General features: G+C 51.2%; 6 protein-coding genes across 6 annotated transcripts; 1 reads left to right on the plus strand and 5 right to left on the minus strand.

The window, feature by feature from the left end:
- Positions 1 to 516: 516 nt before the first annotated feature.
- Positions 517 to 1360, minus strand: LCP9604111_5400 (uncharacterized protein; the record flags this gene model as incomplete). The annotated part of the gene is made up of 2 exons (XM_039073207.1): positions 517 to 1116; positions 1205 to 1360. 2 exons carry the CDS (start codon positions 1358 to 1360, stop codon positions 517 to 519), a joined length of 756 nt encoding a protein of 251 aa, XP_038928862.1.
- A 298-nt stretch (positions 1361 to 1658) lies between these two features.
- LCP9604111_5401 (FAD-dependent oxidoreductase) lies at positions 1659 to 2101 on the minus strand (the record flags this gene model as incomplete). Its single annotated transcript, XM_039073208.1, has 2 exons — positions 1659 to 1951; positions 2014 to 2101. 2 exons carry the CDS (start codon positions 2099 to 2101, stop codon positions 1659 to 1661), a joined length of 381 nt encoding a protein of 126 aa, XP_038928863.1.
- Positions 2102 to 2731: 630 nt separating this feature from the next.
- LCP9604111_5402 (uncharacterized protein) lies at positions 2732 to 3290 on the minus strand (the record flags this gene model as incomplete). Its single annotated transcript, XM_039073209.1, has 4 exons — positions 2732 to 2740; positions 2809 to 2836; positions 2895 to 3077; positions 3136 to 3290. The coding sequence occupies 4 exons, from the start codon at positions 3288 to 3290 to the stop codon at positions 2732 to 2734; spliced, it is 375 nt and encodes a 124-aa protein (XP_038928864.1).
- Positions 3291 to 3328: 38 nt separating this feature from the next.
- Positions 3329 to 4664, minus strand: LCP9604111_5403 (uncharacterized protein; the record flags this gene model as incomplete). Its single annotated transcript, XM_039073210.1, has 3 exons — positions 3329 to 3595; positions 4559 to 4602; positions 4649 to 4664. The coding sequence occupies 3 exons, from the start codon at positions 4662 to 4664 to the stop codon at positions 3329 to 3331; spliced, it is 327 nt and encodes a 108-aa protein (XP_038928865.1).
- Positions 4665 to 5158: 494 nt separating this feature from the next.
- On the plus strand, positions 5159 to 6076 carry LCP9604111_5404 (uncharacterized protein; the record flags this gene model as incomplete). Its single annotated transcript, XM_039073211.1, has 1 exon — positions 5159 to 6076. One exon carries the CDS (start codon positions 5159 to 5161, stop codon positions 6074 to 6076), a length of 918 nt encoding a protein of 305 aa, XP_038928866.1.
- Positions 6077 to 6855: 779 nt separating this feature from the next.
- Positions 6856 to 9311, minus strand: creB (uncharacterized protein; the record flags this gene model as incomplete). The annotated part of the gene is made up of 3 exons (XM_039073212.1): positions 6856 to 8946; positions 9018 to 9155; positions 9276 to 9311. The coding sequence occupies 3 exons, from the start codon at positions 9309 to 9311 to the stop codon at positions 6856 to 6858; spliced, it is 2265 nt and encodes a 754-aa protein (XP_038928867.1).
- Between the last annotated feature and the right edge of the window lie 229 nt (positions 9312 to 9540).

The following is a 9540-nucleotide window of genomic DNA, read 5'->3' on the forward strand; positions in this document are numbered from 1 at the left end:
CGTTTAGGCATCCTCCAAGTTCAAGTTGCTTATTGCTAATAGTTAGGTGTCTTTCAAAGTGAATTGAGTTCCATACGGAGTCGGGAACGGTATTCTACCAACGCCGTGTGACGGACTTGGCTTAGGGCTAAGCTTAGCGTTCGGACTATCTAATCCACCCCATGTCTAACACCTAACTCATATTGACAAAAGAAAAAAAGGAGAAACCAAAGCAAGCTTCATCTAGATCAAATACCCCCGCAAAGGCGCTGTCACCTTGTAATCATCTTCCAGACCAACCACTAGACTAATCACTCCGTCTGGCCTCACCAAAGCCAGTGCACCCACGCGGGGATCCACGCCTAATAAAGCATGCCCTGAAGCATGAGGTTCTTCGTAGATTCGGTACTTCCACTGCGGCAGCGGTGCTGGCAAGGCGTCTAGATTGACCTCGTAGCGGCTGTTGGTATGCACCAGAAACAGGTCCACGATGCAATTCCGGTTCTGCGGGTTAGTGTAGAAGATATCCTCGAAGCCTCAGGTCTGACTGGACGCACCAAAACACGAGAGGGCCGACTTGGGCGACGCCAGGTAGTCTGTCAGTGGGCCCAAACGACCCTCTTGGATCGCCGATCCAACAAATGCAAACAAGTGAAAGCGTCCATTGGAGGGGGGTTCGTTGAGCAAGTTGGCCGCTATTCCGTCAAGATGGCGATAGAGATCCACCGGATACAGTCGCTTGCCGGGGGTTAATGGCTCGACTGCTTGGCAGTCGACCACGAAGGGTGCTTCGCAGGGCCGTGTCAAAGGTCCTGGCTGGTACTGGTGACCAACTCCAGAGGTGAAGCCCTGTGCCTTCTTGTATGTATCCTGGAATTGCGTATCCTCACGGAAATCCTTGCGCGAGAACAGATGCGAGAACTGAACATCAAAGTCAATCAGCTCCTTTGCCATCTGCCGTCGCTCCAGAGCATAAGTCTCCATCAGGTTTGCGTGGGCCCTCCCCTGCAGCACCAATGCCAGCTTCCATGTTAGGTTGAAAGCATCGGCCACGCTAGTGTTCAGCCCCTGAGCAGCCGAGGTGCTGTGTGTATGGCACGCATCTCCCATAATGAACACGCGCTTTCCGTCCCAGAACTAGTCCACGATGCGCTGTTGCAGGCAGTATTGGCTGATTTAGAGGATCTGATCGATCTCCATAGTAGCTGCCGGCAATATCACGCACTTTCTGCCGTAGCAGATCTTCCAGAGCCACATCGCTGTATCTGGTGTGACCATTCATGGGGTGAGCCTTGGGGCCCTCCTCGGCCATCTGGCGGAGATCGTCCTCATTAAGCAGGGTGTACACCCCGTTTGTATCCAACGAATTGGGGATCAACATCATGCGCCCCTTGGCGGATCCGGCAGATGGTAGCGTCGCGGCACTGCCTGGTCAGACAGCCGCAAAACCCAATTATCTGAATCAACGGTTCCTATCGCCGGCGTAGTTCTGGAAAGTTGCTGTCCAATTGCATATCAGCCACACACCAGACCTCGCCCTGGCTTCCATGCTTCTCCCATTCAATACCTAGCAGCTAACGGGTCTTGCTGCCAGCCCCGTCGGCACCCAAGAGATATTTGGTGCGAATAGTAGAGAGGACATTCGAATATCCGTGCTTGACAAGAACATGCAGAGGATACTAGGGGTCATCTTCGACGTAAGTGAAATTGATCAGCTCCACAGGTCGATCCACTTGATAACCATGCGCCTGTAGCTCTTCATCAAAGGCCCGCTCTGTCTCTCGCTGTGGCACGCTCAGGATCCATGGGAAGGGAGTCGTGGTTTGAACCTCCTGGCCAACATAGGTGCAATCGAGCTGACCGAGATCGTTGTTGGCCCAAAAAGCCATCCCACTGACGTGTTTACCCAGGATGTCCAGGTGGTGATGGATGTTTAGAGTCTGCAGGACTTCCTGGGTGCGAGGTTGGATACCTGGCTCGCGTATGTCAATGCCGGCTTTTCTTGTTTTTCACGACAAAAATAAGTAAACTCACCTCCCGCATGCCCAGTCTGGATGCGCCGAGAATGCACGTCAATCACTCGAACATCGATGTTGTAGCGAGCCAGCGTCAGTGCAGCCATGAAGGCGACAGGGCCAGAACATCGCATTTGCTATCGGAGACCATAATGTGGGGTTGGTGATGGCGAAACTTGGAAGACAATAAGTTGCGAGGGCCCATCGATTTGATAAATATAAAGATTGGCAAGGCTTCCTATATTATCACAACCCTCCCAACGGACATTCGGAACTGGACGTTTTCGGGCGGATTGTCCCCGCGGATGTCCGACATCTGGACCTTCTGATGCCGTATTTTTCGCCCCTTGTCCGGTGACTGTCTATATTTCAGAGATTTTGCGAGTCGAGCCCTTGATAAATGGACGCACGGGGCAGCCAGAGCTCCATTGGGAATCATCCTCCCCTATTCGCTTGCCAGGGCGGTGTTGTTGAACATTGAGTTGCTTTCTCTACGATCCGATACTGGGGACGGACTAAGTAGCAGGCATGGATTTCGACATGTGGATGGATTCCAATTTAAATACTCGTGGATCTATATTTGTAAGTGTCTGTAGCTACCAAACAACATTTGAAAGAACATTTGAAGGCCACATGCATATAATCTCCAAGCACTAGGAGAATTCAAATACTGCGAACTAAGTGTAAAGTGCATCGTGTCTACCTTCTCTACACACTGGATCTACCAGTCAGCTTGATCACTTGGCCTAATACATTGGGGAGAAGTTAGCAAAGTCATCCATGGGCGGGGAGATTGAAATCATGGCGAACATACCATTAATCCATTCCCCCTCTTCCGAGGCCTAAAAACACACAACCCGAGCAACATCGAGTGGTTGAGCTCTGCGTCCCAGCGGGTACAGGCTGGCGATACCCTTATCAATCTGCTCCATAGGCATACCAGGATAACCATTGGGGGCGTAGTACCACGAGTTCTCGAGATACATGTCGGTCAGAATACCTCCAAGGGCCACCGCGTTGACGGTCATCTTCTTAGGACCACAGTCAGCAAGCGAAGCTGCGAGTAAAACCTTCGACGGCGGCCTTGGAGCCAGCATAAAGAGCGTGATTCTTAACACCTGTCATGTTGGCCGCTACGGACGAGATCAGGATCAGACGGCCCCCCTCAGAGCCGTACTTCAGAGCATGCTGGGCGATGAAGAACTGGGCGCGTGTGTTCAGCGCAAAGGCCTTGTCATACAGGTCCTCTGTCACATCCTCCTCCGCGGAGAAGGCTTCCATCCCCGAGTTGGACATGACGATATCGATCTTGCTAAAGTGCTCCAATGTTTTTTTCAAACAACTGCGTCACCTCCGACGGCTTGGTCACATCTGCTTGGATGGCGATAGCGCGTGGGCTGCCGGGCAAAGCCTGAATGGCTTCGATAACGCCCTGTGCTGGCCCAGCGGCGTGAGCATAGTTGACCACGACATAATGCACCGTGTGAGGCGAGCTCTTTGGCGATGGACGCGCCAAGGCCTCGACCGGCACCGGTGATCAGGGCGACTTTGCCGTGGAGATCGAAGGATGCGGGCATGGTTGGTACTGTCAATATGTGTTTCTAGAGATGAAAGCAATTTTGTGGGATCAATGTTTTGCTCGACCTCCAGATTTCCATACATATAAACAATTACTACTCAATATCGAGCCCATCTTCCCTCCGATTAGTGTCTATATCCCCACCGAGGAATCCGCCCCTAAATGCGCCATCTTCCTTGTCGGAAAACGAGCCAATCATATGACACTACCCGATCTCGACGAAGCTGTCCTACTTTCCGATGTCTATCTTTTCTAGCTATCGAATGTGACGATCTGGGAAGGATCGCACTTGCCAAACCGGCAGGAACGACCTACACCCTCGTACCCTCGCTCCTTCCAGAATCAGCAACAGGATTAAGCGAGGAAATTGCGACTTTTGCATTGAATGCAAACACAAGGTATAAAAGGGGAGGAACAAGTGCACAGTAGTTTTTCTCTTTTCCCTTCTTCCCTTGTACTTAGAATTTGGTTTGCATTGCACTCTTTCTTCTGGATCGAATTGGCACGTAACATCGAAGCCTTTATTCGACGAGACTAGGGTACTCGGAGAATGACTTCTCAAGAAGTAATTCGCGAGTTGGATCTACCTTATAGCGAGGTAACCTTTCGAACGTTTTTAAAGGTTCATGGCCTTCGTCGTTACGTTGCTAAGCGAAAAAGTTTTTAAGTGAACGGAACCGACGGCGTCGCCTTTAATTTAATCTCGACCACTGAGATTAGACCTTCGAAGATTGGATAAGGTCTTTTAGACTAACTAATGAAACCTAGGTTTCTTCTAGTTGTCATAAGAGAACATATATTACCCACGAGCGGTTTGAGAACGAATGTATACACAAAGACAGGCTTAAACAAGTTGCCTGGATGTTCTGGGGATCGATTTTCTGGGAGAAGAATTGGGGGACAATAAACGCAGACTGGTATCAAGGGCATATATGCCCTTTAATCAGGCGTTTGGTTCGTGGCCGGGGTGAGAGCTATGTTATACAAGACGGAGCGCCGTCTCATAAAGCCCGAGCAACAAAAGCATTACTTCGGTTAATGGGTGCTGTTTTGCTAGATTGGCCGGCGTACTCACCTGATCGAAACCCCATTGAATCTCTATGGGATCTAATGAAGGATTGATTCCAGCGTAACTATCCACGTTACGAGCGGAATCTGGATACTATACGGCGTATAGTCCAACAAGCGTGGGATGCTATTCCAAATGAGAGGGTGAGTGAGGGTCATTGAGACTATTCCTCAGCGTATGCAGGACGTTATTGATGCTGAGGGGGGGACACTGAGTGGTAGAGAGAGAGAGAGAGAGAGTCCTGGAATTAGAAAATTAGAAAAGAAGAAAAAGTACTGTACTCGGTTGTTAAAAAACAAGAAAATTACTAGCGTAAAAGCAGTTGTTGACGATGAAGATGTGATAAAAATGACTTAATTTTGTTAGTGGTTTCCGTACAAACTATATTGTAGGTATCTATGTTGTAATCTACCATTATCCTGGCCTGGTCACGTGGTAGCTAGCTACTCTATAGTGACTTGCACCTCTTACACATTCAGCTATACCTTTTCAACAAAACAAAATATTCTCATGACCATGGACTCACAGAAAGATACTACATCCATAGGCAGTGACAGCTCTAAGGAAAACCACCCACCGACAAAATCAGCCCAGCAATCACCAACAGATACCGATGATGTGGACCGAGACACCGAAATCTCATTAGAAAAAATCAAAAGTGCAGACCAGGCACTGAGTGTTATCGAAGATAGCGGATTTTTCAAACAGTCGCTTTATTCGTTTCTTGTCTTGACTTCCGTGACTGAGGAGGTCGGACACAACCTACTTCAACTTCTGGATCAAAAACACCCACACGTCCGAAAAGGCTTCTTCCTTCGCAAAAAAGTACTTACCCTCAAAATACCGAGTTTTACCCATGAGGCTCCACTCGCCTGGTTCTTCGATCAGCTTTTACAGTGGAATTTCAACGGTCAGCTTACACAAGTTGAGGTGCGGCGCGTGAGGGTGATGGCAAGCCCGCGAGTAACGGCGCAATTTCCTGGCTACGTCGGCGATGAGAAAGAGCCTGATACATATATCACTCCCAGGGGCAACCCCGCAACTGGTCATCCAACCGTGGTCATGGAGGTTGGCTTCAGCCAAACCTACTCAAGCCTAGTGCAGGCTGCGAAAGTCTGGCTAGAGGGTGTTGGCCCAACTGTACGCAAGGTTATCCTGATCAAATTCTTCCGGTGCAAGAGCGGAATCGCCGGCACAATCGAACTCTGGGGCCGGGACACCACAGGCAATGCGAGAATGGTCTGGAGCAACAGGATCTTCCCGGTTCGAGGCCCCGTCGAACGACCTATCTACTTGACTCGAGAAGACATCTTCGACGGCGTGGTTGAGCCAGGCCGCCAGGGCACCGATCGTCTTGACCTTGATCTCACTTCTCTCCGCGACATAATCGTCGAGACGGGGTTGGATGCCGTCGGGCTCATTCCTGCGCCTTGATTTTTTTTTTTTTTCTTTTATGACATGCTTTCGCGGAGGTGTTAGGTGTTAGGGAGTAAGTGGGATATGGTGATTTGCAGACCTGTATCTTGTATTTTTTCTCTTATTTTTTATCCGCGCCGATGACCGGCCTTTTACCATCTTTTTACCATGCATGGACGACCAGAATGAACACTGCATATACGCAGAAGTCAAACCAAAAAAGAGAAAGATTCGCTCATAACTTGAAATGAGATATGTAAGAATAGTTTAAAACGCCCAAATCCGAGAGACCCACGCTCGCCAGCAAAAGACAAGACAGCAAGCAGCAAACCCAATACGCCTCTTTTCGCAAACCTGCCAGGTGTCGATCCTGTCAGTGTAGCTTGTACATGATACAAGGAGCGGCAGTGGTGAAAAGCAATAGCAGCAAGAAAGAAGAAGAAAAAAATACAGATCAAAGAGCAAAGTACAATGGGAAGAGCAGAAAAGGAAAGGAAAGGAAAAGGGATGTTAAAAAAAGAACCGGATCTGAGATCCAACAGAGTCTAGAAAGACATGGCTGTGGAAATACCCCGGCGGGGATCGAGGACCTCCACAGAAGAATGGAAGATGGAGGAGGCGCAGATCATAAGAACATGATAGTACATCCATAAGGAAGCTATGTGCAGAAGCAAAATTTGCGCTCATATGTGCAAGGTGCTAAGATGATAGGGGGTATCTCCGTGAAAGTCGAGCTGAAGACGTGAGATGAAAAAGAATAAGTGCTGTCTGGAAACGAAAAAAACATTGATTGTAGTTCATGCCACCTTCTTGAAACTGAAAGATCTCCATCGAGGGGTATGGCCGGGCCGCGTGTGGTTGGTGGGTTGGTCTTTGACCAGGTCTTTGGCTAGGTCTTTGGCCAGGGGCTCCGAGGTCCGGATGGGTTGTTTGGGTTGCTTAGGGTGGGAGATGGGAGGGAAATGTCTCGGGGAAACAGGCGACTGGACTGGCGGCTCTGTCTCGAGGGATGCTTCTGGCACGGCTTCTGCAAGGAGCGGCGCTGTCGCCATGTCAGACATGGAGACTCGGGGCTCTTTCTCCTTGCTGAGTCGGTGGCTGAAACTTCGGCTGCCTCGTTTCAAAAAGCCGAACCCGGTCGACTTCCTTGGTGATCCATTTTCAGCAGCGAGGTCGGCTGTGTCGGCTTTGCTGGCCTCGATGGCTCTTCTCAACTCCTCTGCCTCTCGTCGCTGCATTTCTCGGTTGTACATCTCCTGCTCTTTCTGGCGATTTCTTTCGTTCTTCTCCTTCTCTTTCTCTATCGCCCGACGTTCTTTCCGTAGTTGGTGATCACTCTTCTTTGGGCTCAATGGGGTGGTTTGTTCGTCAGGGATTGGAGGGAGAGGCGGTTGAACGGCTCGCGGCGAAGCTGCTTGGGGCTCCGAGGGTTCTTCTGGGTAGGTGTGCAGTTGGGGTGCGGTTGGGATTCGGTTGAGAGGAGTGAAGGGGGTTGTGTGATCAGGAGGCACCTGTGATGCACTTTGGGCATGGGCGAGAGGTGGTGAGAAGGGAGACCCATTAGCCTTGCCGGCCTCGCTTGTTTCGGCTGCCCCGGCCATGGGGGCCTGATTCTCTTGCGCCTGCTCGCGCAGGACAGCCTCGATAGTTGTCTCTTGATAGAAAAGAACATAGGCACATGCGAGTCCGGGTCGATCTCCAAAGAAGTTGCGCACGTAACTTTTGTCAACTGGTTCCACGAGCTCGTCGTCGAACAGCAGCCAGCCACGGTCTTCGGTCTTGATAATGGCAACGTAGTGGCCGTGATACGGTCCTCCGCCAATGTGCACCACCACCGCATACAATTCGTAAAGACGGTCTGGATCCTCGGCATCGTCCGTGGTGTTAAATAGACGAAGATGGTAGGGATAGACGACGCGATGGAACAGCTTCTGCAGTCGCTGCAAGTCCTCTGTGTATTTGAAACGCTTCAAATGCAAAGCCAGCACACGTGGCAAACGTTTGATCTTCATCCGCTTTTCCGCTTCTTGCAGTCCGCCGCAGTTGTCGCAGTGGAACTTATTCCGCTCACAGAGCATCTCCTCGGCCGAGAACTTTCTCAGACAAGAGGTCACGGACGAATGCTGCTCGAGATCCACCGATAAATCCAAGAATACTTCGTCTCGCTGCGACACCTTTTCACAGGTGAGACACTTGGTCTCGGACGTCAGAGTCCCCTCGAACAGCTCGTGAACCCATCTGGTAGTATTGGGCGATTTCGAACCCGTGCTAGATGGCACCATTCCCAAGGAGTCGGCACTTGCTGTTGGTGGCAGAGCCTTGTCGATGAATGCCTGCTTCGTGGCTTCCGTTTCCACATTGGCGACGACCTCGTTGAGGAGCAAATTCAAAAACTCATGCGCATCCTGGTGCATGGCGGTCCGGAACATCTCGTGCTCGCGACGGAGAATGTCCAAGAACTGCTGCGGGCGAACGATACCAATGCGTGCTTGGCTTCCTACGACCGATTCGAAGATGTCCTTGAGCGAAGTGAACAAGGACTCCGACATCCCATAACTGGTCGCATTGTTCTTGGTTTCCAAAATCGGCAGGGTCTGAAGTGCCACTTTCTTCTTGTATTCCGGCGACTCCTTGTCCTCCGGCTTCTGGTTGGGATTTGGGGGCACACCGGCCTGGCGCGCGGATGGTGGGGACGAGGCCTTTTGTCGGGCAGCCAGCGCCTCGGCTTCGAGGTGGGCATTTGGGTTCTGGTAACGTAGGTTCTTCGCGAGGGCAGCCTCGAGGCTGTCCATGGGTGTGCGTTGTGGGTAGTTGATGACGGCTTCGCGGAAGGGCACTGAGTAATAGAGACATTGCAGGATGGAGTTACAGTAACAAGTGTTTCCATACTGAAAGCGCGGGGGGATTGTGGTCAGTGCCGTTGCGGTCTCAGCAGACTCCGGGGAAGTCCGTGACTCACATTTTCCATTCCATAAAACTTGTCGCTGCCGTCGTCGCGGATGGGACCCATGTCCTGCAGCCTCTTTTCCAGAGGGGAAATCTGCGGTACCTGGAAGTCTTTTTTCACGGGTGGCGCCGTGGCCGGGGGGTTTGAAGCCTGCGCAAGTGAAAGTCCCAGTCAGTGGCGGTCCCAATCCGAATGGTCTCACGGGGACCGAAGCATCTGCTGTGCTACCAGGTTGAGCGAGCATGGCTGTGCGGATGTATGGTCACTCACCCCATTCTTGGAGCCCTTGGAGAAGAGCGCCTTCATGATGGCTTAATGGTCGGTCGCACTCTGCATTGATGAGGCACAGTGTGTGGGGAGTTTAGAGATCACAATTCGAGATCGGCATACGAAGAAGAAGGGGGGGGGGGGGGGGGGGAAGGAAATGACCGCCGGCCGGGGAAAAAAGGGGGTTGAGGTTTGGTCCCATAAGGTTTGGGGGGGCCGGGGTAAATGGGGGGGGGGGGACAAAGGGGGATGGCACCTGGTTACGGGG

This window comes from Penicillium roqueforti (assembly GCF_015533775.1).
Source record: "Penicillium roqueforti strain LCP96 04111 chromosome Unknown scaffold_12, whole genome shotgun sequence".
Taxonomy (NCBI): Eukaryota; Fungi; Ascomycota; class Eurotiomycetes; order Eurotiales; family Aspergillaceae; genus Penicillium; species Penicillium roqueforti.